The sequence below is a fragment of the Rissa tridactyla genome, chromosome 15 (assembly GCF_028500815.1).
Source record: "Rissa tridactyla isolate bRisTri1 chromosome 15, bRisTri1.patW.cur.20221130, whole genome shotgun sequence".
In the NCBI taxonomy this organism is placed as follows: domain Eukaryota; kingdom Metazoa; phylum Chordata; class Aves; order Charadriiformes; family Laridae; genus Rissa; species Rissa tridactyla.
The window spans coordinates 14,197,641-14,218,997 of record NC_071480.1 but is presented as its reverse complement, the minus strand read 5'-3'; the positions used below and the strand labels follow the sequence as shown (position 1 = coordinate 14,218,997).

Genomic DNA, 21,357 nt, shown 5'->3' with positions numbered 1-21,357 from the left:
CATAAATGTGCATGTTTATTCAAAGCCTTGTGCTCTTCCTCTGCAAGCTTTTCTCTCGATTGCAAGTCAGCTGTGATCACCGTGCCTGTGACTTCTATCCTAATCGGCCAACTTCCGTTTATTTTTTTCTAGGATTATCTTCCCTCACAGCAAGATATACTGCTGGCACGAAGACCCACAAAAGGGATTCATGAGTACGACTTTGAAATAAAAAATGTTCCTTTCAAAATGGTTGATGTAGGTGGCCAAAGGTCAGAACGGAAACGTTGGTTCGAGTGCTTCGACAGTGTCACATCAATACTCTTCCTTGTTTCCTCAAGTGAATTTGACCAAGTGCTTATGGAGGATCGGCAAACGAATCGCCTTACAGAATCCCTGAACATTTTTGAAACAATAGTCAATAACCGGGTTTTCAGCAACGTCTCAATCATTCTCTTCTTAAATAAGACGGACTTGCTTGAGGAAAAAGTACAAAAAGTGAGCATCAAAGACTATTTTCCAGAGTTTGAAGGGGATCCCCACTGCTTAACAGATGTCCAAAAATTCCTGGTGGATTGTTTTCGTACTAAACGCCGGGACCAGCAGCAGAAGCCCCTCTACCACCACTTCACCACTGCTATTAACACAGAAAACATACGGCTAGTTTTCCGCGATGTCAAGGATACCATCCTTCACGACAATCTCAAGCAGCTTATGTTACAGTGATGTGCAAAAAGACATTTTTAGTTTGAGTAACTTTTGTGTGTTGTTTTTTTTTTTTTTTTTGAACTAGAAGTTTACAGCAGGAGTAGAGAAATCCAGATCCTGTCAGACTTCTTGATATTGTGGCTAAAAGCTGCTGCTGAACACATTATCGCCAATTTCTGCAGAAATTCAGGCTTAATCTCTTCCAGTGTAGCTTCAAGTTCACTCAAGTTGTAATTTTATAGCAGACCTATGTCTAAGTTACCTGTAAAGCGATGAATTTGACGTGTTAAGAACATGTACGTTATCCTAGAAAATTCATTCCACCTTCAGAATTCCAAGTCCAAACCTCAGTGAAATTGTTGCAATTGTTAGACTGTGGCAGTAATTTAAGGCGGGGAGAAACTTTTCATGTCTAACTTCATTATGAAGACTGTGATAACCATAGCTGACTTATAATTTCTCAGGTGTATTGTTGGTTAGAAATCCCATAAATCCCTTGCTGGAATCATCTATTTGAAGCTAGGATTCCTGGCTGTAACTTACTTCCTGTTTAAGTATTTATCTTTGCATGGGGTTTGACTAGGAGATGCTTTAAAAATGCTTCGATTGGGAGCTTCAGACGAATCTGGCAGGAAGTACTAATGCAGGCAGAAGTCTAGTGACGAGGAATTGGCGAATGGCACAGCACACGGTTTCACTCTTGCGTTGTATGTACCTCTTGGAGCCATGGCAAAGCACAGAGCACGATGATACGGTCCTCTTGACGTTCTAATGTGGGAAGGGGGAGCAAGCTAAACTTGGATTTCTTATCTTCACTAACCAGATGTTACGTGTAGGTACCTTACCTGTTCTCGAAGCGCTTTAATATAGCACTGGTTTATTTTTTCCTTTCTTCATGACTTCTTACAGTGTGCCTCATCTTAATCAGTAAGCATTTGGTGACGGATAGAAGTACTTGCAAACCTAAGTGCCTCCTTGTGTTCTGTCCTCCTACGGTATTTTCAGTGGCCTTACGTGAGCGTATGTGTTCCCAGCAGAGGCCTTGTGTAGCTGACACCATGAAGATGAATGTTTCCTTCTGGAAAAACAAAAGAACATCTCACAGCAGAAAGTGCTTCAGCTGCTGAGGTTCTTTCTGAGACTTTGCAATAGGGTCTAGCAATCCTAAGTGTACTTGAGCCAAATATGTTGCACAGCGTACTCCAGAGTGCTGCTTGTGACGAAGAATATTTTACCAAAAGTTCCATTGCAGTTTCATTTTTATATTTTTTTAGGGGAGGTTGTTACCGTTGCCATGTGATTAAAAAAAATAATAAACACTTCTTGCCCAGAAATCCTCAAACACCACACAGTATACTACAACATGAGAGAGCAAGCTTGTGTTTTAAAAAGCAGTGCCGCTACCAAGTTTCCCCCAGGCTGTAGTGTCACACGGGCAGTTCAGCTTGCCACTTTGCCCCATGGAACTGGCCAATTCCTGTGGATCATGATGCTGGCCAAGACTCTTAAATGAATTTTTATTAACATACTGCACGTGTGGCAAGTGGTGTGCCATAATATTCCCACTGCTTGGAGCAGTGTCCCTGCTAGAACATAGGAAAGCCGCCTGTCTTCTGAACTTGGCCTTTTACTTACTGTGATTGTAACATCTTCGTACCTCGTTCTCCTGACTGTAGAAGGGGAATAGTGTATTTTTATTTAGTTAGGTGGTTTGAAAGACCTCTATTTTTTTTTTTTATATCATCCAATGAGGAGTCATGGATTAGTCTGCGATTTCTGCAATAAGGCAGTATTTTGGGAGGAAAGAATTCTGAAAAGAGCTTGGGAGAAGTCACAGTGCATAATTAAACAAAGTCTGGGTGCAACACTGATGTCAGGAGGAGCAATGTAATCTTTAGATGGGGATGTTTAATGTAGGTTTTGCCTCCTTCCTGGACATGGATATGATTACTTCTGGTTTGATGTCTTTGGGTTGTATGTCAGCAGTTCAAGAAGGATGATGAACTAGAGACCTCAAAGAAGGCTAGTGAGGCTATTTAAAGGGTTGGACAACATACCTGTGATGGGAGTCCAGAAGTTCTCCATTTCCCTCTTTGGGGAAGGGTGACAGGTTGATTTGGTTAGCTGTAAATGCTGCATGAGCAGACAGCAAACCTCTGTCTGGTGACCTCAAAGTCCACTGTTGGAAAGCAGAAATCGAACAAATCCATGCCTTTGTTAGTCAACAAGAGAAGGAGTTTCCCATTGCTGCCAGTTGTCTGAACAAGTTTCTCTTCTGAAAAGAGAATTTTGTCTGCTCTGAATAAAATAATTAATTTGGAGAGGGTCTGTAGTATGTGTTTTGCAGGATGTCAGACTAGATGATTGCTGAAAAGGCTAAAGACTGGATGGTGGATTATGTGAAGATTAAACAAATTTGTTTAGACAAATTCCCGGTATGTAAAATATTGATGAATTTTTTGTCAAGGGACCTGTTCATTTACTAAAAATCGTCCAAAAAATGATGTCAGTCCAAGGATATAGTCAGTATCACCAAGGTGCTGGGCACTTCTGACGTTAGCTAAAGTGGGGAAAAAAGTTCAGCAGGCTTCTCCGCCGAACCAACACCAAAAAGAAAATGGTTTTAATCCTTTCAGATCACTCTCCCTGTGAACACCAGGGCCTGTAAGACGGCAAGGCGGACCCCGCAATGTTGGGTCACTTCTGACAAAGTAGGCCCTGGTAGATAAGCACTATATGAATCTCAGGCAGAAATGAATTATTTTAATGAAAAGACTGAGTCAAATCACTCGCATTTCCCACTCCCACTTCTTCAGAGGGGGTGAGGCAACTAACCTTGATGTCACTGTTTACATGGTTCCTATGTTAACATCCTGGCTAAACAAACCCCGTCGGCGTCGGGCTTTTCCACCTTCAAACTTACTCTTCATTAGCTACCTGAAAAGGAGCACAGCGTGTACTGTTGTGTTTCTTTTTTTGATTTGCTTCTAAATATTATTTCTTTATAGCAGGATATAATTTTGGTACAAGAGTTGGAGGATTGGTGTTTTGAACAGACTGATTTTTATCCTGAAGCAAACAAATGAGTCACAGTTGGCTAGTGAGAGTGAAGCTTGTTCACGTAAACCAGTCTGTGGTACAAGGTCAGTGAAGGTGGGAAAGCAGGTAGAAAATCAAGTTTCCCAAAACTTTCTTATTTCTCTTTGAAAGGTTCAGCTCTGTTTAAAAAGACCGCTGACCGTATGGAGATATACCACTGTCTTGGGCGGCCTTCCTGTACTTGAAGGTGAAATTGGTGTTTTAGCGACTGTTCCCTGCTGCAGTGTGTTAAACAGAATTGATTGATGCCTGAAAACTGCAGCTGTTCATCAGGGCTTTAAAATTTTTAGGTTTTTTATATATTTTATGTGGGAGCGTAAGCCATCGGTTTGTGTAAAACTTAAGCTTTCTTCTAGAATATCTGCTCTGAAAAAAAGAAAAAGTCAGGGGGGTTCTTTGATCTCAAAGGCTGTATATTGGACTCATTTGTCTAGTAAGTAGCTTCCAGTTTTGCCCATCAGAACTGTTGTAGCAAATTGCTCAGATCGGGTGGGCGTTTCAAGCTTCGTGACACTTGGCTAGTAGCAGTATTTACGATGAGTCCGGGGTAGCTTGGGCAAACTGCATCTGCTCCCCGTGTGTGGGAGCAACTTGGTGCGTGTCGACGGAGAACTGTGCGTGTTTAACATCTCCATTGCCAGCAGAAGACTTCTCTGGTTATTTCTCTTTTAAGGACGGTTGCAGAAGGTTCATTTTCCAACAATAACATTTCCTGTTTCAAAATGATCAGAAGTTTCATGCCATACCGAATTGTTCACAAGTTAACTTTACAGGTCTTGTCTGTTTGATGGTACCATTAATGTAGTTTTTTTTTTTAATTACACAGCATTGCAATACAGTGCCATTTTGCAATTTCTTTGCATTGTACTTGAAAATAAGTTGAATTGCAGACTATTTAAAACCGCTTTCCTGCGCTTTCAGTAGCAGTGAGAGCTTACCTTACGTGAAGCCTTTATGTAAAAAATATATTTTGTAACAACCTCATAGATCTTTAACAAAACCGAGATTTGTATTAGCTTTGTATGAATGTTTGTGGCTTACAATTTTATATGTTTAACTTTTTATAAACTTTCCAGGGACTACTTTTTATTGTAAATTTTTTTTTCTCCTTGTTTTAGTTTAAGATTGGCAATAAATTATTTCTAAGGGAGGTCTTAGAAGAAAAAGCATCACTTCCTTTTTATAAAACGGTTAAATTGATTAATAGTTTAAAACCTCTTACACTCGCTTGTACATTGCTCTGTACATACTCTCCAAAAGCATTGCCTTTCAGCTATTAATATTTGCCTTGTGTACAAAAATTACTGACGATGAATAAACATATACAGCCTCATGTTGGTATTACGAAATTATTTTTTTCAAATTAATAATATGTGGAGGCAGCCAAGTGACTTTTTTGTTGTTGTTGTTGTGTTTGGCTAAGGCCAGCTGCTTAGCTCCTGCCACCTCTTGTGTTTCAAATAAAACATGAAATAGCGTTAGTCTCTGGTCTCAAGCAAGCTCTTTGCAAACAGTGCTCATCCAGGTTCTCGTTCAGCCCAATTCCCTTCTCTCCAGGAGAGAGTTAGAAGGAAGCTGCTGACTTGCATTTGACAACCAGTTTGGTACTCAATATTTAAAATATTGATGACGCTTGTGTGTGTTCTAAGTGGCAAGCCTCTGTATAAATTATGTATCTCGTTATTGCAGTTAGGTTTTTTTTTTTTAAGCTGTTTTCTAAATAAACCAGCCCCTGCCTCCTTTAGAAAGGCATCACTGGCTGTTTTGCAACTGGCTGCAATAGGAAGCGATGCTTTGCAGCAAAACATTGATTTCTCCTTGTCAGTTTTTATAGGCCTGAGATGCTTTGTTTTCCACAACAGCCCTTGGATTCGGCTGGCGTGCTGTGGGCGCCACATCTCAAAATACTCGGCCCAAGTCATGCTTGTTTATAGAGCTAGTGCTCAACGTCTGTGTGTCTTGATAATCAGAATACATAAACTGTAGAAATGGTTGGTGTGGGGATCCCTGGGACCCTGCGGGCTCTCTCTGCCAGGCTCTGCGCTCTGGGGAGCAGAGTTTGCCGCGGGAAGGAGCCACCTCCGCTCACTGAAACCAGGAGTTAAAAACCTCTCCATGGCCTGAAACTTACCTGGCTCCGTGGTGCGCTTCTCGTTCCAGGTCCTGCCTGTTCCTAGGGAGGGTGTTTCTGAGGAATCACAGCCTCATCTCTTCACCACTTTTTTGCCTCGGAAGCGTTATGTCAAGTTGAACACCATTTGTGATGTTGCTCTGACTTTGAAAACCATTCTCTTCAGGGGTTTTTTAAAAACTTTTTTTTTTCTTGCATCTGATTTCCTGAGACGCAGTCAGGGAGTAAAGCTAACAACATCGAGAATTTGTCTTAACAGATGGTGTTTGGTTTGGTTTTTAAGCCCAATATTACCAGCGTAATTGCATCAAGGTTCACCTAGGCTTCTGGTTAAGCTCTTGTCAACTGAAGCTCTCATTAGCACTGGGTTCGTCATGGTGGACATTTCAGCAGCATCCCACAGACCCCAATAACCTCCCGGCACGGTGGCTGGCAGCGGTGGGGCGAGCTGCCAGAGGGGCAGGGAAGAAGTGTGTCCCAGGATTTATGTGAGCAAGTGGAAGTTGCTTCACTTTCACAAAGCTCTTGATGTACCAGAACACCTCGTTGCATGTGCTGCTGAATGTAGGTTGGGTTTTCGAGCCTCTTCCTTCCTGTTAAAGTAACTCGGCGATTGCACAATAACTGACATAAGGGAAGGAAAACAGAAGCTTTGCCAAAAGAGCTTCTTCCCTGGCTGCCGTGCAGGTTCCGGAGCCAACCTTAGGAATCCCGTTCCTGCCGGGGAGCTGCCCCGAAGGGCAAAGAGCTGGAGGAGCAGCTGCCGAGCGAGCAGAGTCCTTTGGGGAACGCAGCTGGAAACGGGACAGGAGGCTGTCCTGGGGCAGACCCTGCCGGTTGCTTTTTCTCAATTTAAAATAAAAAAAAAAAAGATGCTGCTATTTCTGGCCAGCCCACCTAATGCACTGCTGGGCTTTGTTTTCCACACAACAAGATGAAATGTTTTCACTGTATGTGAAATGTGAATTATTAGATTAAATTAATAGAAGGGTCCAGATAGACCGAGTCCCACAAGGTTCTGCGATATTGTTTTATTTATGCCTAATTTTAGATAGTATTGGATTTCTTTTCTCTGCTTTCTTCTCTTGGGTTCTTACGCACATTTAAAAATGGAGGGTGAGACATTCAGTAGGCTGGAAGATCAGGAATCCCAATATCCAACAGAAAGGAGATGTGCGCCGGGATGGGAGACGTGGTCCCTGCCTGTGCCTGCAGCCAAGCTCTGGCCCCTGCGTCGCTCCACGCAGGCCGCCCAGAATTTGATTAATTGTTGAGCACTGGATCTGACAAACCCGGGTTTGGGGTAGGCTGCTGCGAGGAGAGGTCTGCTTGAGTGCTTGCGACTCCGTACGAAGGTTAATATTTAAAGCCTGTGTCCTCCCAGCCGCCAGCTGTGGGCAGCAAGGGGTGCCTTTGCTGTCCCTCAGGCGAGGGGGGCGGTCGGGCGCCGGAGAATAAGGTAGGAACGTGTTTGTCAGCAGATGCAGTGAGTGAATAAATCTCATTTCTCTGCCTGGATGGATTGAAACCTGGTGACCCAGTAAGATGACGCTGATCGGTGCAGACTGGTTTTTACTAATTTAAGACTTAGCGAGCTGGAAGAAGCACAAGACCTTATGCATCCAGCAAAGTAAATTTTCCCGGCTCACTATTCCAATATTTACTATAGCGGATTGTGCCTGTACAGAAGATGCTGAGTCCCTGCCCAGGCTTCTTCCTACTGATGGGCAGTGATGGGGAGAGCCAAATTCCGTGCCTGGTTCCCGCTTCTCCTGTCCAGCACCAGGATAAACCTTGGATGGCTTTTAGCCACGTCACAGGCTTTGTCCTGTCTTCTCTCTGTTACGTGTCCTGGAAGACAGTCAACTTCTCCTGCGTAGAAGCAAACCACCCCTTTATCAGATACAAAAGGGAAGCAGTAGGGGAGAAAAAAAAAAAGGCACATATTTTAACATTAACAGTCCCCCAGACGGCTTTTTGCGCTGATTGAGAGAGCGAGCGACTGTTTCCATGTCGAGCGTATACCATGCAAACGATGTTTGTGGGTTGCCATCGGCCATGAATAATTGACCTGCAGCAGCCGCCCCATCGGGCTGTTACGGCAGGAAGCACGTCACAATTAGCAGCTGCGATCACCAGCCCCGGGGTGAGGTTCGACTCCGAGTGCTCTGCGTACCCACAGCCTTTGCCTGGGAGTTGGTCTTTGTTTTCAGCTTTTATAGAAAGAAAAGGCCATGTCTATAAATGGTACGGATCTTTATGTGGTTGCCTTGGCGCAATATTTTGCACTTTTTCCGTGAGAGGTGCATCCTCTTATATTAATCCAAAGTCGAATTGATGACCGTTTCCTGCTGTAGTCTCCATTTTCCCCGAAGAAAAAAAGGAAGCAAACAAAAAAACTTCAGTGAAACCAGCGTTTTCAAAGAGTTATTAGCATGAGGATTTGCACGGGAGCAAGTTGAGCAAGCCTTCAGCAGCAGCAGCCTTCTTACGTCATGTCTGGCATTTGCTAAAAAATTGTCTAGAATTAAGGGGAAAACTTCCTCTTCTATTCATGCAGAGGACCCAGGCAGAGTCTCCTCCCCTCTCTCTCCCATCCCCACTCACAACACTTTGGGAGAAGAGGGGATTTGCTGCAGCCCGGGCTCAGGCTGGCTGCGGGCGCTGGGTGCAGAGCGATGCTACCAACGCCTCAGTTCCTGCTTGACGTAAATCTGTGATGCCCTTTATAAAACCACAACCAAACCAACCTCAGAATTTCTCCTTGTGTCATCTGCTGAGCTCCACAAGCCCGGCTGCTGCCCGGGAAGGGGACGCCAGCCTGACGTGACTCCTCCAGCTCCTCAGCCAAAGCCACACCAGGTCTCCTTCCTCCTCTGCTCCCGATGGCTGTCCCTGCCGATGGCATTGCGTCTCTGCTCACAGCAGGAGAGCTTTCTGCTGGTCCTTCTCTCACCTCTGCAATACTCAGGGAGAGATACTACTAAATACTTTTTTCCGTCATGTAGCAAATCATGGAATGGTTTGGGTTGGAGGGGACCTCAAGGATCACCCAGTGCCACCCCCTGCCCTGGGCAGGGACACCTCCCACCAGACAATGTTGCTCCAAGCCCTCCTCTTGTTCCCAGGAAATACTGCCTTTCATTGCAGTGGTAATAAAGCAGCACACAATCGTCTCTGCGATCTTTTGTCTGGGGATGCCACTGGGGTGAGGGAACATTTTCACATGTACAAACGTCAGCAGCAAGTCACCGCGGCTGTTTCCTTGTCATGCCAAAGCACCGGCTAACGCCGTTGCAAGACTTCTTCCTTTAGAAAGGCAACCCCAATTGCCTGAACTGGTAGGAGAGACACATGGAGAGTATTTAGACATTTAATATTCAAATTAATTGCCAAAAGAGCTTCTCTGTAAGAGGCTAGCAAGGTAAAGTGGTTTTGTTTTTCCCTCTTTGCAGAAGCAGGGATCGAATATGAAAGCATCTGGACGCCAGCCAGCCGTTTCGCTGGAGCCAGGCTTCCCACTCGATGTCTCCATACCCCGTCTCATTTGCTCACAGCAAGACAAATGTCTGTGACGGTGCCAAAGTCAGGAGGGCAGAGGAGGAAAACAGTCGGGCACCTTTGCTTGCTGCGGCGGTGGCCCTGGGAGGGGGAGGTCGGTGGTTCCCTGGGGGGCAGGCGGGAGCCTGCTGGCCCTTGGGTGAGAGTCACTGCCCACATCTAGGGAAGGTTTCTCGGAGCTAGCACCTTCAAGAGCCATCTGCGATCAGTAGGGAGAAAAAAGCACCTCCAGAGAGCAATTCTCCACCTGAAACAGTGTCCCGGGCAGGTCGGGTGAGTCACTCCCCAGCCATCACCAGCCCGGACTCTGTCTCTGCACTTCCAGAGACCTCCAGGGAAATAACCACCTCCGCCCCACCACCTTTGTGCTCTCTTTCCCCGATAAAGAAAGGCAGGACGGTGTGAACGTGTTAGCGTAGAGCACTCTTGAGACCCTTGGGGGAAAGATCTGTAGCTTCTTGCTGAGGGTTATTTTCAATGCAGGGTCCTCCAGGACCCCTTTGTGGCAGGATTTCCCTGGTCCCATCTCCACGTTCCCTTTCGTAACAGCTACAAGCCATTGCAAACCGATGGCTCCAGATCCTGGCAATGGGCTAGGAAATAACCCTGCAAGTTTTACAGTTCCTTAGAAGTAAAAGAATAACTAAATCCTTATTTAAATTACCACTTCTATAGCTGGAGCTCTTTGGATCACACATTTCTTTGGCATGGGTTGATTTTTTCTTCCATCTTCTGGTCAGACAGGATTTCTGTGTGTGCAGCACGAATGTCACTCGTCTTTATGTCTCACCCGGCGTGGGTAAATGGCCTGGGAAGAGCTCCTAAATGAGACGCTTATGAAAAATAGGCCAGAGTTGAACATATTAGTAAAGGAAACAGCAGCTCTGCAGTGCACAGCCGGTTTGTTTGACTGAAATGGCAAGATTATTCCCTGCAGACAATTCTGTTGGAGCCCCGTAACACTTTGAAGCAAAGGTGCGGCACGACACCGCGTATGCGCCCTGAAAAGCGTCGGAAACATCTGAGCTGTTTCTCTTTGCTTCAGCCCAAATCATCACGGAGGAGCCATGAGGCTCCATGATCCGCCATGATCTGAGCCCAGGCCTGGATTCCAGGAACATCTGAGCACTAAATATAGCAGCCATGCTCGCTCTGCGGCTGCGGGTGCAGCAGATAATGTCCTGCTCCGGGACAAGGCTACGGGAGGAATCACATCGCCCGAAGGAGAGGTGTGAAATGCAATCCCTAGCACCACATCAGCAACGCTTCCTGGGAATCCCGGCATCCTTGTCCTTTCGTTGTTTTATGTCTCTTTGAAGTGCTTGAGACAATAATGAAATTATCAGGGGGAAAAATAGAACATTAATATATGTATTTTGGAACCATGGGCTAAACTCTTCCTCTGTCTGAACACAGCATCTTCCAGCAAGCCTCACGAACGTTTGTAAAAGCTTCTGAACACAAAAAGCATCACATGAGTGTAAAACATTAGAGCTTTTGTTTGTTTGCTTGTTTCATAAAAACCCCGAAGAACTATTAGGTGCGTTGGGGAAATGCTGCTTCTGGCAGGGGAATAGAGAGGACGCACCTGTACAAACCAGTAGGCCCAGGAATACCTCCTGCTGGAATGCTTCACAGAAAAACGTCTCCTGGTCGCACGCATGGAGGCAGACAGTCCCCTGAAGGGTCCAAGAAACCCAGACACCCCCCCAATGGGGGTCTGCCCCAGGCCACCCGACCAGGACGACGGAGCGGATGAGGCCCTCTATAGACAGACAGAAGCAGCCTCACCTTTGCAAGCCCTGGACCTCGTGGGGGACTTCCACCACCCCGATGTCTGCTGGAGGGACAACACAGCAGGGCACAAGCAATCCAGGGGGTTCCTGGAATGTGTCGATGATAACTTCCTTCTCCAGGTGGTGGAGGAGCCAATGAGGAGAGGTGCCATGCTGGACCTTGTTCTCATCAACAAGGAGGGGCTGGTGGGGAACGTGAAGCTCAAGGGCAGCCTTGGCTTGCAGTGACCATGAGAGGGTGGAGTTCAAGATCCTTTGGGTGGTGAGGAGGGCACACAGCAAGCTGGACTTCAGGAGAGGAGACTTTGGCCTCTTTGGCAGGGTAACATGAGATAAAGCCCTGGAGGGAAGAGGGGCCCAAGAAACCTGGTTGATATTCAAGGGATCACCTCCTCCAAGCTCAGGAGCGATGCATCCCAACAAAGAGGAGTTCAGGCAAAAACGCCAGGAGGCCGGCATGGATGAACAAGGAGCTCCTGGAAACACTCAAAGGGAAAAAGGAGGCTATAGAGGGTGGAAGCAAGGACAGGTAGCCCGGGAGGAATACAGAGAACCCCAAGCCAGGCTTGCTGGTGAAGCGTGGTGGAAGGCCAGCAGGGATACGCCATGTGGTTTGCTTTATGCAATTTGTAGAAGACTGCTGAATTTCCAGCCCATTAAGTTCTAGATCCTTTGGAAAAGGCAGGGACACGGGTATCAACTCACTGTGCTGCTTAGGCACCCGTTCCTGTGCCGAGTTTCCCAAGCAGATGAAATGAAGGAGGGGAATTCCTAAGAAATCCAGGCTGCCCTGTCGCTGGCAAGTGAACCTTTCTGTTGTAGGGGGGAAAAAAGTGTACTTGATTGTTTTTCCATCCTGAAAATTGTCATTACATGTGAATGACTGGATACAAGATACTATTTTGCTGTAAACTGAAGGCAAAGAGCGTGAAAAGAAAGTAGGGGAAAAAGAGCCAGGCCCCGAGCGACTTCATGCCATGTTCAGAGTGTGAGTTTCCCCTCTGGTCACAGCAGGATTCTCTGATGCTTTAACCATAAATAAGACATAAATACGTACTTTGGTCCTTTCCTCACAAAATGGCTGCGTTCATTGAAGCCGCGGTGTACTAGACTTTCCTAAAGACATCATGCTTAAAAAATCAGATTCGTATAGTGGCGGGGTGACAGCGCAGGCTCAGCTGGGAGGCTATGAGGGCATGGAGAATAGCAACCCCGCAGTGAGACATTTCGGTGAGAAATAAAGCTTTAAAAAGCTGAAAAGCTTTAAAAAGCTCCTCTTCTCCATCCTGTGGCTGATGTCCCTCTGCTTGACGGTGAGTCACCTGCATCTCGGCAGGGTCGGGTCCTTGCGTGCGGGGTGGTGGTGGCCCATGCTGTGTCCAGCTCTGGAGCCCTCAGCACAAGAAGGACATGGACCTGCTGGAGCGGGGCCAGAGGAGGCCACGGAGATGATCCAAGGGCTGGAGCCCCTCTGCTGTGGGGACAGGCTGAGAGAGCTGGGGGGGTTCAGCCTGGAGAAGAGAAGGCTCCGGGGAGACCTTCCAGCCCCTTCCAGTCCCTGAAGGGGCTCCAGGAAAGCTGGGGAGGGGCTGTTTGCAAGGACATGGAGCCATAGGACGAGGGACAACGGTTTAAACTGGAGCAGGGCAGGTTTAGATCAGACATTAGGAGGAAGCTCTTTCCACTGAGGGTGGTGAGACACTGGCCCAGGTTGCCCAGAGAGGGGGCGGAGGCCCCATCCCTGGAGACATTCAAGGCTGGATGAGGCTCTGAGCAACCTGATCGAGTTGCAGATGTCCCTGCTGACTGCAAGGGGTTGGACTAGATGGGCTTCAGAGGTCCCTTCCAGCCCAACCCGTTCTGTTATTCCATGATCCCATGGCTGATGTCCCTCTGCTCGCCGGTGGGACACCTGCGTCTCGGCAGGGTCGGGTCCTTGCGTGCAGGGCGGTGGTGGCCCACGCTGGCTCTCTGGGCTCTTGCAGGTCGTTTTCACGTCCCAGGCAGCGTGTCACGGGTTCGTGGGGGTGGACAGCGGGTGGGGACGGACCCCCCCGGGCTGCGCGGGGGCTGCGGCGCCCACGGCTGGGAAACTGACACCCCACCGTGTTCCCGCTGCTGGAGCCGGGACGGAGCGTCGCGGCTGATAATGACCCGCAGGGGGTGCGCGGAAGAGGGGACGGCTTAATTCGCCTTAATGAGGGTGCGCCGTCCCGCGTGGCGGCGGTGCCGCGGGGGGCCGGCAGGGGGCGCCCACGGGCCGCGCAGCGCGGGCAGGGCCGCGGGGGGGCGGGGGGGGCCGGACCCGCCGGGGGCGCCCCAGGGGTCGGGGGATGGTTTGGGTGGGAAGGGACCTTAAAGGCCACCCAGTGCCACCCCCTGCCCTGGGCAGGGACACCTCCCACCAGCCCAGGTTGCTCCAAGCCCCGTCCAACCTGGCCTTGAACCCCTCCAGGGATGGGGCAGCCACAGCGTCTCTGGGCACCCTGGGCCAGGGGCTCACCACCCTCACAGCCAAGAATTTCTTCCTCAGATCTCATCTAAATCTCCCCTCTTTCAGTTTAAAACCATTCCCCCTCATCCCATGGCTCCCCTCCCTGATCCCGAGTCCCTCCCCAGCTTTCCTGGAGCCCCTTTAGGGACTGGAAGGGGCTGGAAGGTCTCCCCGGAGCCTTCTCTTCCCCAGGCTGAACCCCCCCAGCTCTCTCAGCCTGTCCCCACAGCAGAGGGGCTCCAGCCCTTTGATCAGCTTCGTGGCCTCCTCTGGCCCTGCTCCAACAGCTCCGTGTCCTTCTGCTGTCGGTGCCCCAGCGCTGGAGGCAGCGCTGCAGGGGGGTCTCCCCCGAGCGGAGCAGAGGGGCAGAATCCCCCCCTCGCCCCCCTGCCCACGCTGCTGGGGATGCAGCCCAGGCTGCGGGGGGGCTTTCTGGGCTGCCAGCACACGTTCCCGGCTCACACTGCGCTTCTCATCAACCAACACCCCCAGTCCTCGGGGCTGCTCTCAATCCATTCCCCACCCAGCCTGGATTTGTGCTTGGGATTGCCCTGACCCACGTGCAGGACCTTGCACTTGGCCCCGTGGCTGTGCTGGGGCTTGGCGGGGGCCGAGGTGGGGGGCAGTGGGCACCTTTCCTCACATGCTGCTCCAGTTTGATGGCTGTTCTGCACCACTGACCTCTAAATTGTTGCTTCTCAGGTCCCGCCAGGTGAGAGCCCGGAGCCCATCCTGCAATGGTCAGTGGAGAGGAGTGGAGGAAGCTGAGGAACGTGGGAAGGAACAATTTGCCTAACGCAGGCTGTTGGTCAGCCCCTGACTCATGAAATCCGGCAGATTTTTGGTCTCCGTCACCGCCGGAGGCTGCAGGGCGTGATGCAGGACTCGGACACCTGGAGGAATCGCACTGACGTCCCCTGGCCCTCTGCCCAGTTTGCACAAGCTGCAGGCTGCCATAGGCTTGGACATTATAGGAGATGTAGGGTAGGGAGGCTGGGCAGTCACCCAAGCTGGCACCAACCTTGCCTTTCCCCCCCTTGCGCAGCGCTGCACCCGCCGCAGAGCCCTCCCGCTGCTCCCCCCTCCACGGGCATCGCTGCCCCCGCCGCTGGACCCCGGCAGGGCTGGTTCTGGTGGCACAGGAGAGCTGGAGGAGCCCATGCGGCACGCGTGCCAGCACCACCAGCCTGCTGCTTCCCAGTAAAGTCACCCACTGCCCCGCAGAAACCAGTGCTCGCAACTTAGCAGCACATCTTCAAAGCTGTGTCATCACCCCATTCCCAAGGCTCCTGGAGACAAGGGTGTCCAGGAGCAGCGTGGTATCATCAAAATGCTCCGGGCAGGTTTGTGGCCACCCTTCTCGCCTGGCTGGGCGCGGGGGCGTCCCGTGGTGGGGACCCGCTGGCACCGTCCCTGCCTGCATGAGCTGGGACTGGGAACCGGCACCTCGCGCTCTGGGCCGAATTACAACATCAGTGGTGTGCACCAGTCAGCCCCATGTTATAACTTCCTCGCAGGATAGATTTCACAACCCCCACGTTAGTTTGTGTCCCAGCTGTTGCTGTAGATACTGTAGCTTCTGCCTCTGCGTGTTTTCTTGTTTTTCTCCTCTTTCTACAGTCTTACAGATGCAAAAACTGAAAGAGCACGTAAGTTCAGTGTTTGCAAAGGAAACTGTGGTCTGAGACTTGCAAAGAAATGTCAGTGGTAGAGAGTTATACTTGTGGTTAGTAACTGTTTATTTGTTTTGCTAAGTAGAAGCAGGTGCTGCAGAAGAGTCGGGGTATTTGGGGAAAGAGGCAGAAGGGTTGCGTTGCTCACGCGGGTTGAAAACCTTCTGGCCGGTGTTAACCGTATTAAGTGCAGGAAGCAGAATGCAGTGGAGAGAGAGCGTGATTTTGCTTTAGTCTTTCAACATTGAGATTAAAATCTTTTAAATTCCTTACTTCATTTTCATTTCACGTGTTACTTCTTGAGGACCTTACTATCAAGGAATGCACGAAGGCGATAGTGAAACGGTGGCAGGAACCCAAACGTGTTCACCAAAACCCCTACAAGCGCTCAAGGAGAGCCTCAAGTGGTTATTAAAATGCCTTGATGTGCTGCAGGATTAAAGAATATAAACAGATTATATAGTATATGCAGAAAAGCTCATGTATTTGAAGGGTTACTCTCTGTCTTTTACTATGGACTATTTTAAAATTTACTGTCTGACAAGGAACTACCAGCGCGTTAAAAATTCTTCGCTGAAAAGCTAATGTTTGTATCGTCTCTTGGCTGACGCTGGTTGCTAACGTGATGCTACACTATTTGGTCTGCGCTGATGCCACGTGCATCCAGGAATGTTTGTCCCCGTCACCCTGCAACACTTTGTGTCTAAATGGGGTCTGGGGTGCGCTGCGTCCCACACAGCTGCGGGCCACTCGTGCCATTTAATTCTATTTCATACGACTGATAGTGAAACAGCAGGAATAGGAGTCCCCCTGTAGAAGAAAAAGGGTGTTTGCAGGTGAGAGGAGCAGCTGGGGCGGGGGGCTGGCCCTGGGGGGCAGAGCCACTCTGTCCCCAAAGGGGGTCTCCAGGCACCGGGGTCCGTCACAGCCTGGGCTGCAAGGAGAGGAGCCGGAGCCTGGTTGCAGCTGGGACTTCGCGCAAAGATCGAGAAAAGACAGCTTGAACTTTAATCCAGGTTATTGACATAGTTTCTCCTCTTTTTTTTTTTTTTTTTTCTTTTTTTTTTTAAAATCAAGTTCACAGATTTAATTGGGGCTTTGTGCGAGAGGTTTAATTTCCTGTGTCAGGATGTTATTTTTAATTACTGTGACCAGGATTTCGTCAGGCTTCCGTTTTTCTTTACATCACCCAGGTAGGACGCTTCCTCCTCGCTGCTGGTAACTGGACCCCCTCCTACCAGGGCCCCACATCAGGCTGTCGGGGGAGAGTTCCCACTGCGCACAATTTTCGGGATTAATTTTTGCTCTCTGCTTCACAAGTCTACTTTTCTGTTCCCTTCCTGCTCTTACACACTGCGAGCAATTAAATTCTCTAAAGTGTGTGAATTATCTGCTATTAAAAGTACACACCGGAGTGCATCTATATATTTAAAAATTGCTCTTTTGAAATAGAATCCCTTGTACATTCTGCTATTTATTGCTGTTGATTCCTTGCTTATTAAAATTGAATTTAACATAAATATATAGTTTATGCCTAGTTACCACTTTACACGCTGTTAGCTGACCAGTTTGGTCCCTTTTGCTGCTCTGAAGGTGCTTTTTTCCCAAGGAGAAATCCAACACGTAGGTCAGGCTGCAAGACGGGTGTCGAGTCCTTGTAGACGAACTCTGAGGATGAAATTCTTGTCTCATTCAAAGCTGGGCAAAAGAGGTCGAATAAAAATCTTTGAGATGTGTAAGATGCCGGCGTAGATCTGGCAAGGATAGGGGCAGTCTCAGGGAAAACATTTTATGAACTAAAGCTTGAATGTGGTTTTGTATTGAAGTACTTGGGTGATCCATTTTTGGTCCATCTGCTGTCGAGGGAGGGGGTTTCCACCTGCTCGTTCCTGAGCTCTCTTGATTGTGATATTGGAAAAAGCTGTGGGGGGCTCGGGGTCCTCACGGGAGGCAGGAGGAGAACATCCAGCAAAAGGGGGAAGAGACAGAAAAACTGGTTTTATGCCTGCAGACTCCTTTCCAGGTACAGTTTATTTGATGTATTTTACTTCTGGTGAGCGCGGGGAGTTGCACGAGTTACTGACGGCGGGGAAAGCCTCGCGAGGCCGCGGGGGTTCGGGGCAGGCGAGGGTGGACGCGGGTGTCGCTGAGGCTGCGGTTCGGGGTTTTCAAGCAAGGGCAGGGATGAAACCCCTCTCTGGGTTCTGTGCAGCCCAGGTTTGAGCAGAAAAAGGCCGTGTTTGGCGAACAGCGAGGGGATGACTGCCGCGGCGGGGAGGACTGAAACGCGGCTCTGCACCCTGAGCGCAGCGGGAATCGCTTCAGGCTTTTCTGACGGTGTCTGGAGCGGGACCCGGCTTCGCTCTGGCTTTCCCCGGTAGTGCCAAAGTGCCTGGTGTCCTGTGCCTGGTGGGACGGGTTGGCAGGAGCCCACCCCAGTGTCATGGCAGGCCTGCGGCCCCCGATAGCGCCCAGGGGTGCCCCACAGCGGGGCGCGGGGGGAGCCTGCGCGTGGCTGATGCTGATAAGCCCTTGTTGCCACAGCCCGGGGTGTGCAGGGGGGAAGATACAGGCGCAATAGGGTGTTTGGTGGCTCTTATTTGGTACGCTCGGAGCACGCACCTGGGGGCTGCTGCAGGAGGAGGGGAAGGGAGTGATTTCCAGGCGGACAGGGAGCCCTGCGGTGCGTGGGAAGGAGCTGGCTTCTCCAGGGGTTCAGCTCCAAACAGGGCATGGGCTGTTTTCCAATTTTCCATGCGTGTTTTCCAATTTCAAGTTTCCCGGTGCGCACATTGCAATATTCGGCAAAGGCTGGCTCGTCCCCCGGCGCTGCTTTCGGAGGAGCAGCAGGGGCGCATCCTCTCCTGCATCCGCAGGGATGCATCCCATCCCACGGCGAGGCCGGCTGCTGGTGCCGGGATGCAGAGGGCACCCTGCCCCGCTCCTCCCTCCTCTCTGTGCAGCCCAGAACCCGCTTTCACACCCGGTACCAGTTCTCTAGGAGAATGCAATGTGGGAATGTCAAGGTGTAGCGATCTCTGTGCCAGGTCCTGCCCGCGGATGCTGCGTGTTGGGTAGAAGTGGCCATGCGTGTCGAGGTGGCCTCAGGTCACCGCTGTGCTCTGGCTGCCAGGGCTGGCTCCGGCTGGGGACACGTAGCCTCTGCGTGGCCACTGCCGGCAGAGAGAAGCAGGGATGGAGACCTGCAAGGGGAAGGGTTTGGGTAACTCTGGTCAAGTGCTGTGCCTGGGAGCGCATAAAAGGCTTCAGCAGCAGGTTTGGCCAAGTGGCGGTGTCAGAATCGGACCATGTCACGTTTCTACCTGTTCTTCGGGCAATCTGTGCGTCCGTCACTGCGATATTTGGTCTTTCATTTACAGTCAGTTTATACCCACTGTAGGAAACCATCGCTACCGTCGCACACGGTGTGGAGGTGGAGCGGGGGCCACGTGTACAGGCTGCCGAGGTGGGGGTTAGGGCACGGCGAGGGGAGATGGCTCTGCTCGCTCAGAGCCCAGGGCTGGGCGCGGGAGGGTGCTCAGCAAGGGATGGGACAGGAGGGTGCTCGGCAGGGATTGGGAGGGTGCTCGGCAGGGATTGGGAGGGTGCTTGGCAGGGATTGGGTTAGGAGGATGCTCGGCTGAGGCAGGAGCATCACCCTGTTACTGTACGTGGGCAGGAGTGGGAATGGAAAGCCCCCCCGGCAACGCTGGTGCTGGCTGCCCGGTGCCTCCCGTGCCTGTCTCCTGCCGTCCCCAAACCCCAGGTATCACTTCACGAATGGCCTTTGCTCCTCACTGTTGATTCTGGGTCTTCGTCTCATTTTGCAACATTTAAAACAAAACAAAACAAAACAAAAAAACCAGCCACATCAACAGCAAAATGCAAAAGCCTTGATGTGCTTGAAGTGCTTAAAATGCCTAACTTTGATAATTTCCCGTGGCACAAGCTGGTGGAGGTTAAAGCGAATTAGCGGAGCAGCGAGGCAGGAGGGTGGGTACCAGCGGCGCTGAAGCAGGAGCACAGGGTGATGCTCAGCGCCCTGGTTCGCCGTCCACCGACATGGTCTTGTTGCTGCTCAGGCTTTTTGGGGCTGGTTCGGGCCGTTCCTCTGCCAGGCTGACTGCGGCAAGCAGCCGGCGGCGGATAAAGTAGAAAAAGACGTTCACGACATTAATGAAAGCTTTGACAAAAAGGAAGCAAGGGAAACTATTGTCTCCTCGGCCTTATTCTCATAACGTCTGTGTGTAATAAGTCTTTTGGTTATGCTTGTGGCTTCTGTGACAAAGCAGTGATTTAGGGGGCTGTCTTTACAGAGGCAGAGCTGCTCACACGGGCCAAAGTGCTGGTGAGTAATATTTTACCACAAATTGTTGTAACTGGAGCTTGACAACTGCAGTAGGAAGGAGGGTGAGGGATTGCATTTGATTTATTAGATGACTTACTGCAATTTGCAAGAGTGAGCTTTATGCTAGCGCAGCCACGGCTTTGCAAATCCTGCAAGTAAAAGTGGATGGGAGTGAAACCGGGGAGGGGAAAACTCCCGTGTTTTACTGCCAGGATCCCCAGAGGTCGCCCGGATCGGCGGGAGGCACCCAGGCATCGCCGCTGCAAACCTCCTTCTCCCACTGACGGCACCTCGGGATGCCCGGGAGCCTCTCCCACACGCCGCCGGTGCGGTACCCCGCTGGGAACCAGGGGTCCTGCCTTTTGGTGCGGACATCCAGTGTAAAATAACTCCTCCGGGCAGCAGCGCTTTCTCTCTCAGCCTTCAAACCAAGCCAGAAGTCAAAGGGATGTTTTCCTAAACCCGACCTGTGAAGCATCTTAAAGATGGGCTTTAAAGAGGGAGGGAGGGAGGAAGGCTGCTGCGTGGGCTTGCATCACTCCTGAAATTCAGGTCATGTTTACTACGAGCAGCTGGAAAATGATGATCTCAGATGCTAACAAGTAACATCTGAAGGGAATCGTTAAAGCATTTGAGCTGTTTTGTAAGCACCTACTTTACTTTTTTCCAAAACCAGTTTAGCTATTTTTAAAGATTCATTTGTCCTGTTAAGTACCTGATGTCGGCTTATCTAAAATAAGTGAAAAAGAACAGGAGGTTGCCCTTCCTTTTAATTTCAAATGGAAAAATGGTTTTGTTGTTGGGTTGTTGTTTTTTTTTTTTTAAAAAAAGACCCCAAAACAACAAACAAACCCACTGTACAGCTTCCTTTCTGCTCCAGAAAGGACATATACCTACGGTCTGAGGGCTTTTTGTCCTTCTGCAAGCTGACCTTGTGCAATTTCCTTTATTTACATTTGGCTGGCACTGGCCTCATTGACTGCAAGAGTTTAGTCAACCACTTTTGAGAGGAATACCGAGGCTTGCAGAAGTGAGTTCTGCCCCACGTTGTCCTCTGATTTACCGGGACAAAGTAGATATACGATGCTACTGAATAAAAATAAGTATTCTTATCCTATTCTGTTCCGGCCTTGACGCCTTTGTACCAGGGTAACAGAGGAGGTCGTGGGCAATTAATTTAAACCAGGTGGGAAAAATGACTCAAAATTTTTTCTGCACCGGGAGAGATCTGATAGCATTGCAGTTTTATGTGCTTTTATTTATGCGAACAGTGTGCAGCCTTTGTAATGCTTTTCTTTTTTTTTCTCTGGGGTTGTTTTTGAGGAAGTTGTTGCAAATAGTGTTTGTTCACTGCTGTAATTGAGCCAGAGTCGAATTTGGAGACAGATTAGCTTCCCAGGACTTTGGTATTTGCGTTAAGTCTGCGCCACTTGCATGCGCCATCACCTCTGTTCTCGGACTTTTGCAACAGGAATGAAAACAAATTGCACTTAATTACGTATCAGTGGCGTGATGATTCCTTCAAGTGGTTCATCTGCAAACCTGATACGTGCATTGATGTTTGGGAT

At 49.6% G+C, this 21,357-nt stretch overlaps 1 protein-coding gene across 1 annotated transcript in view; it reads left to right on the top strand.

Annotated features, from left to right (window-relative positions):
• Positions 1-5,119, top strand: part of GNA13 (G protein subunit alpha 13) — a 29,872-nt gene extending 24,753 nt beyond the window's left edge. The window contains exon 4 of the mRNA XM_054221521.1: positions 133-5,119. Within this exon, the coding sequence (XP_054077496.1) occupies positions 133-705 (573 nt within the window). The 3' untranslated portion in view covers positions 706-5,119. The remainder of the gene's footprint in view (positions 1-132) is intronic.
• The last annotated feature ends 16,238 nt before the right edge of the window (positions 5,120-21,357 follow it).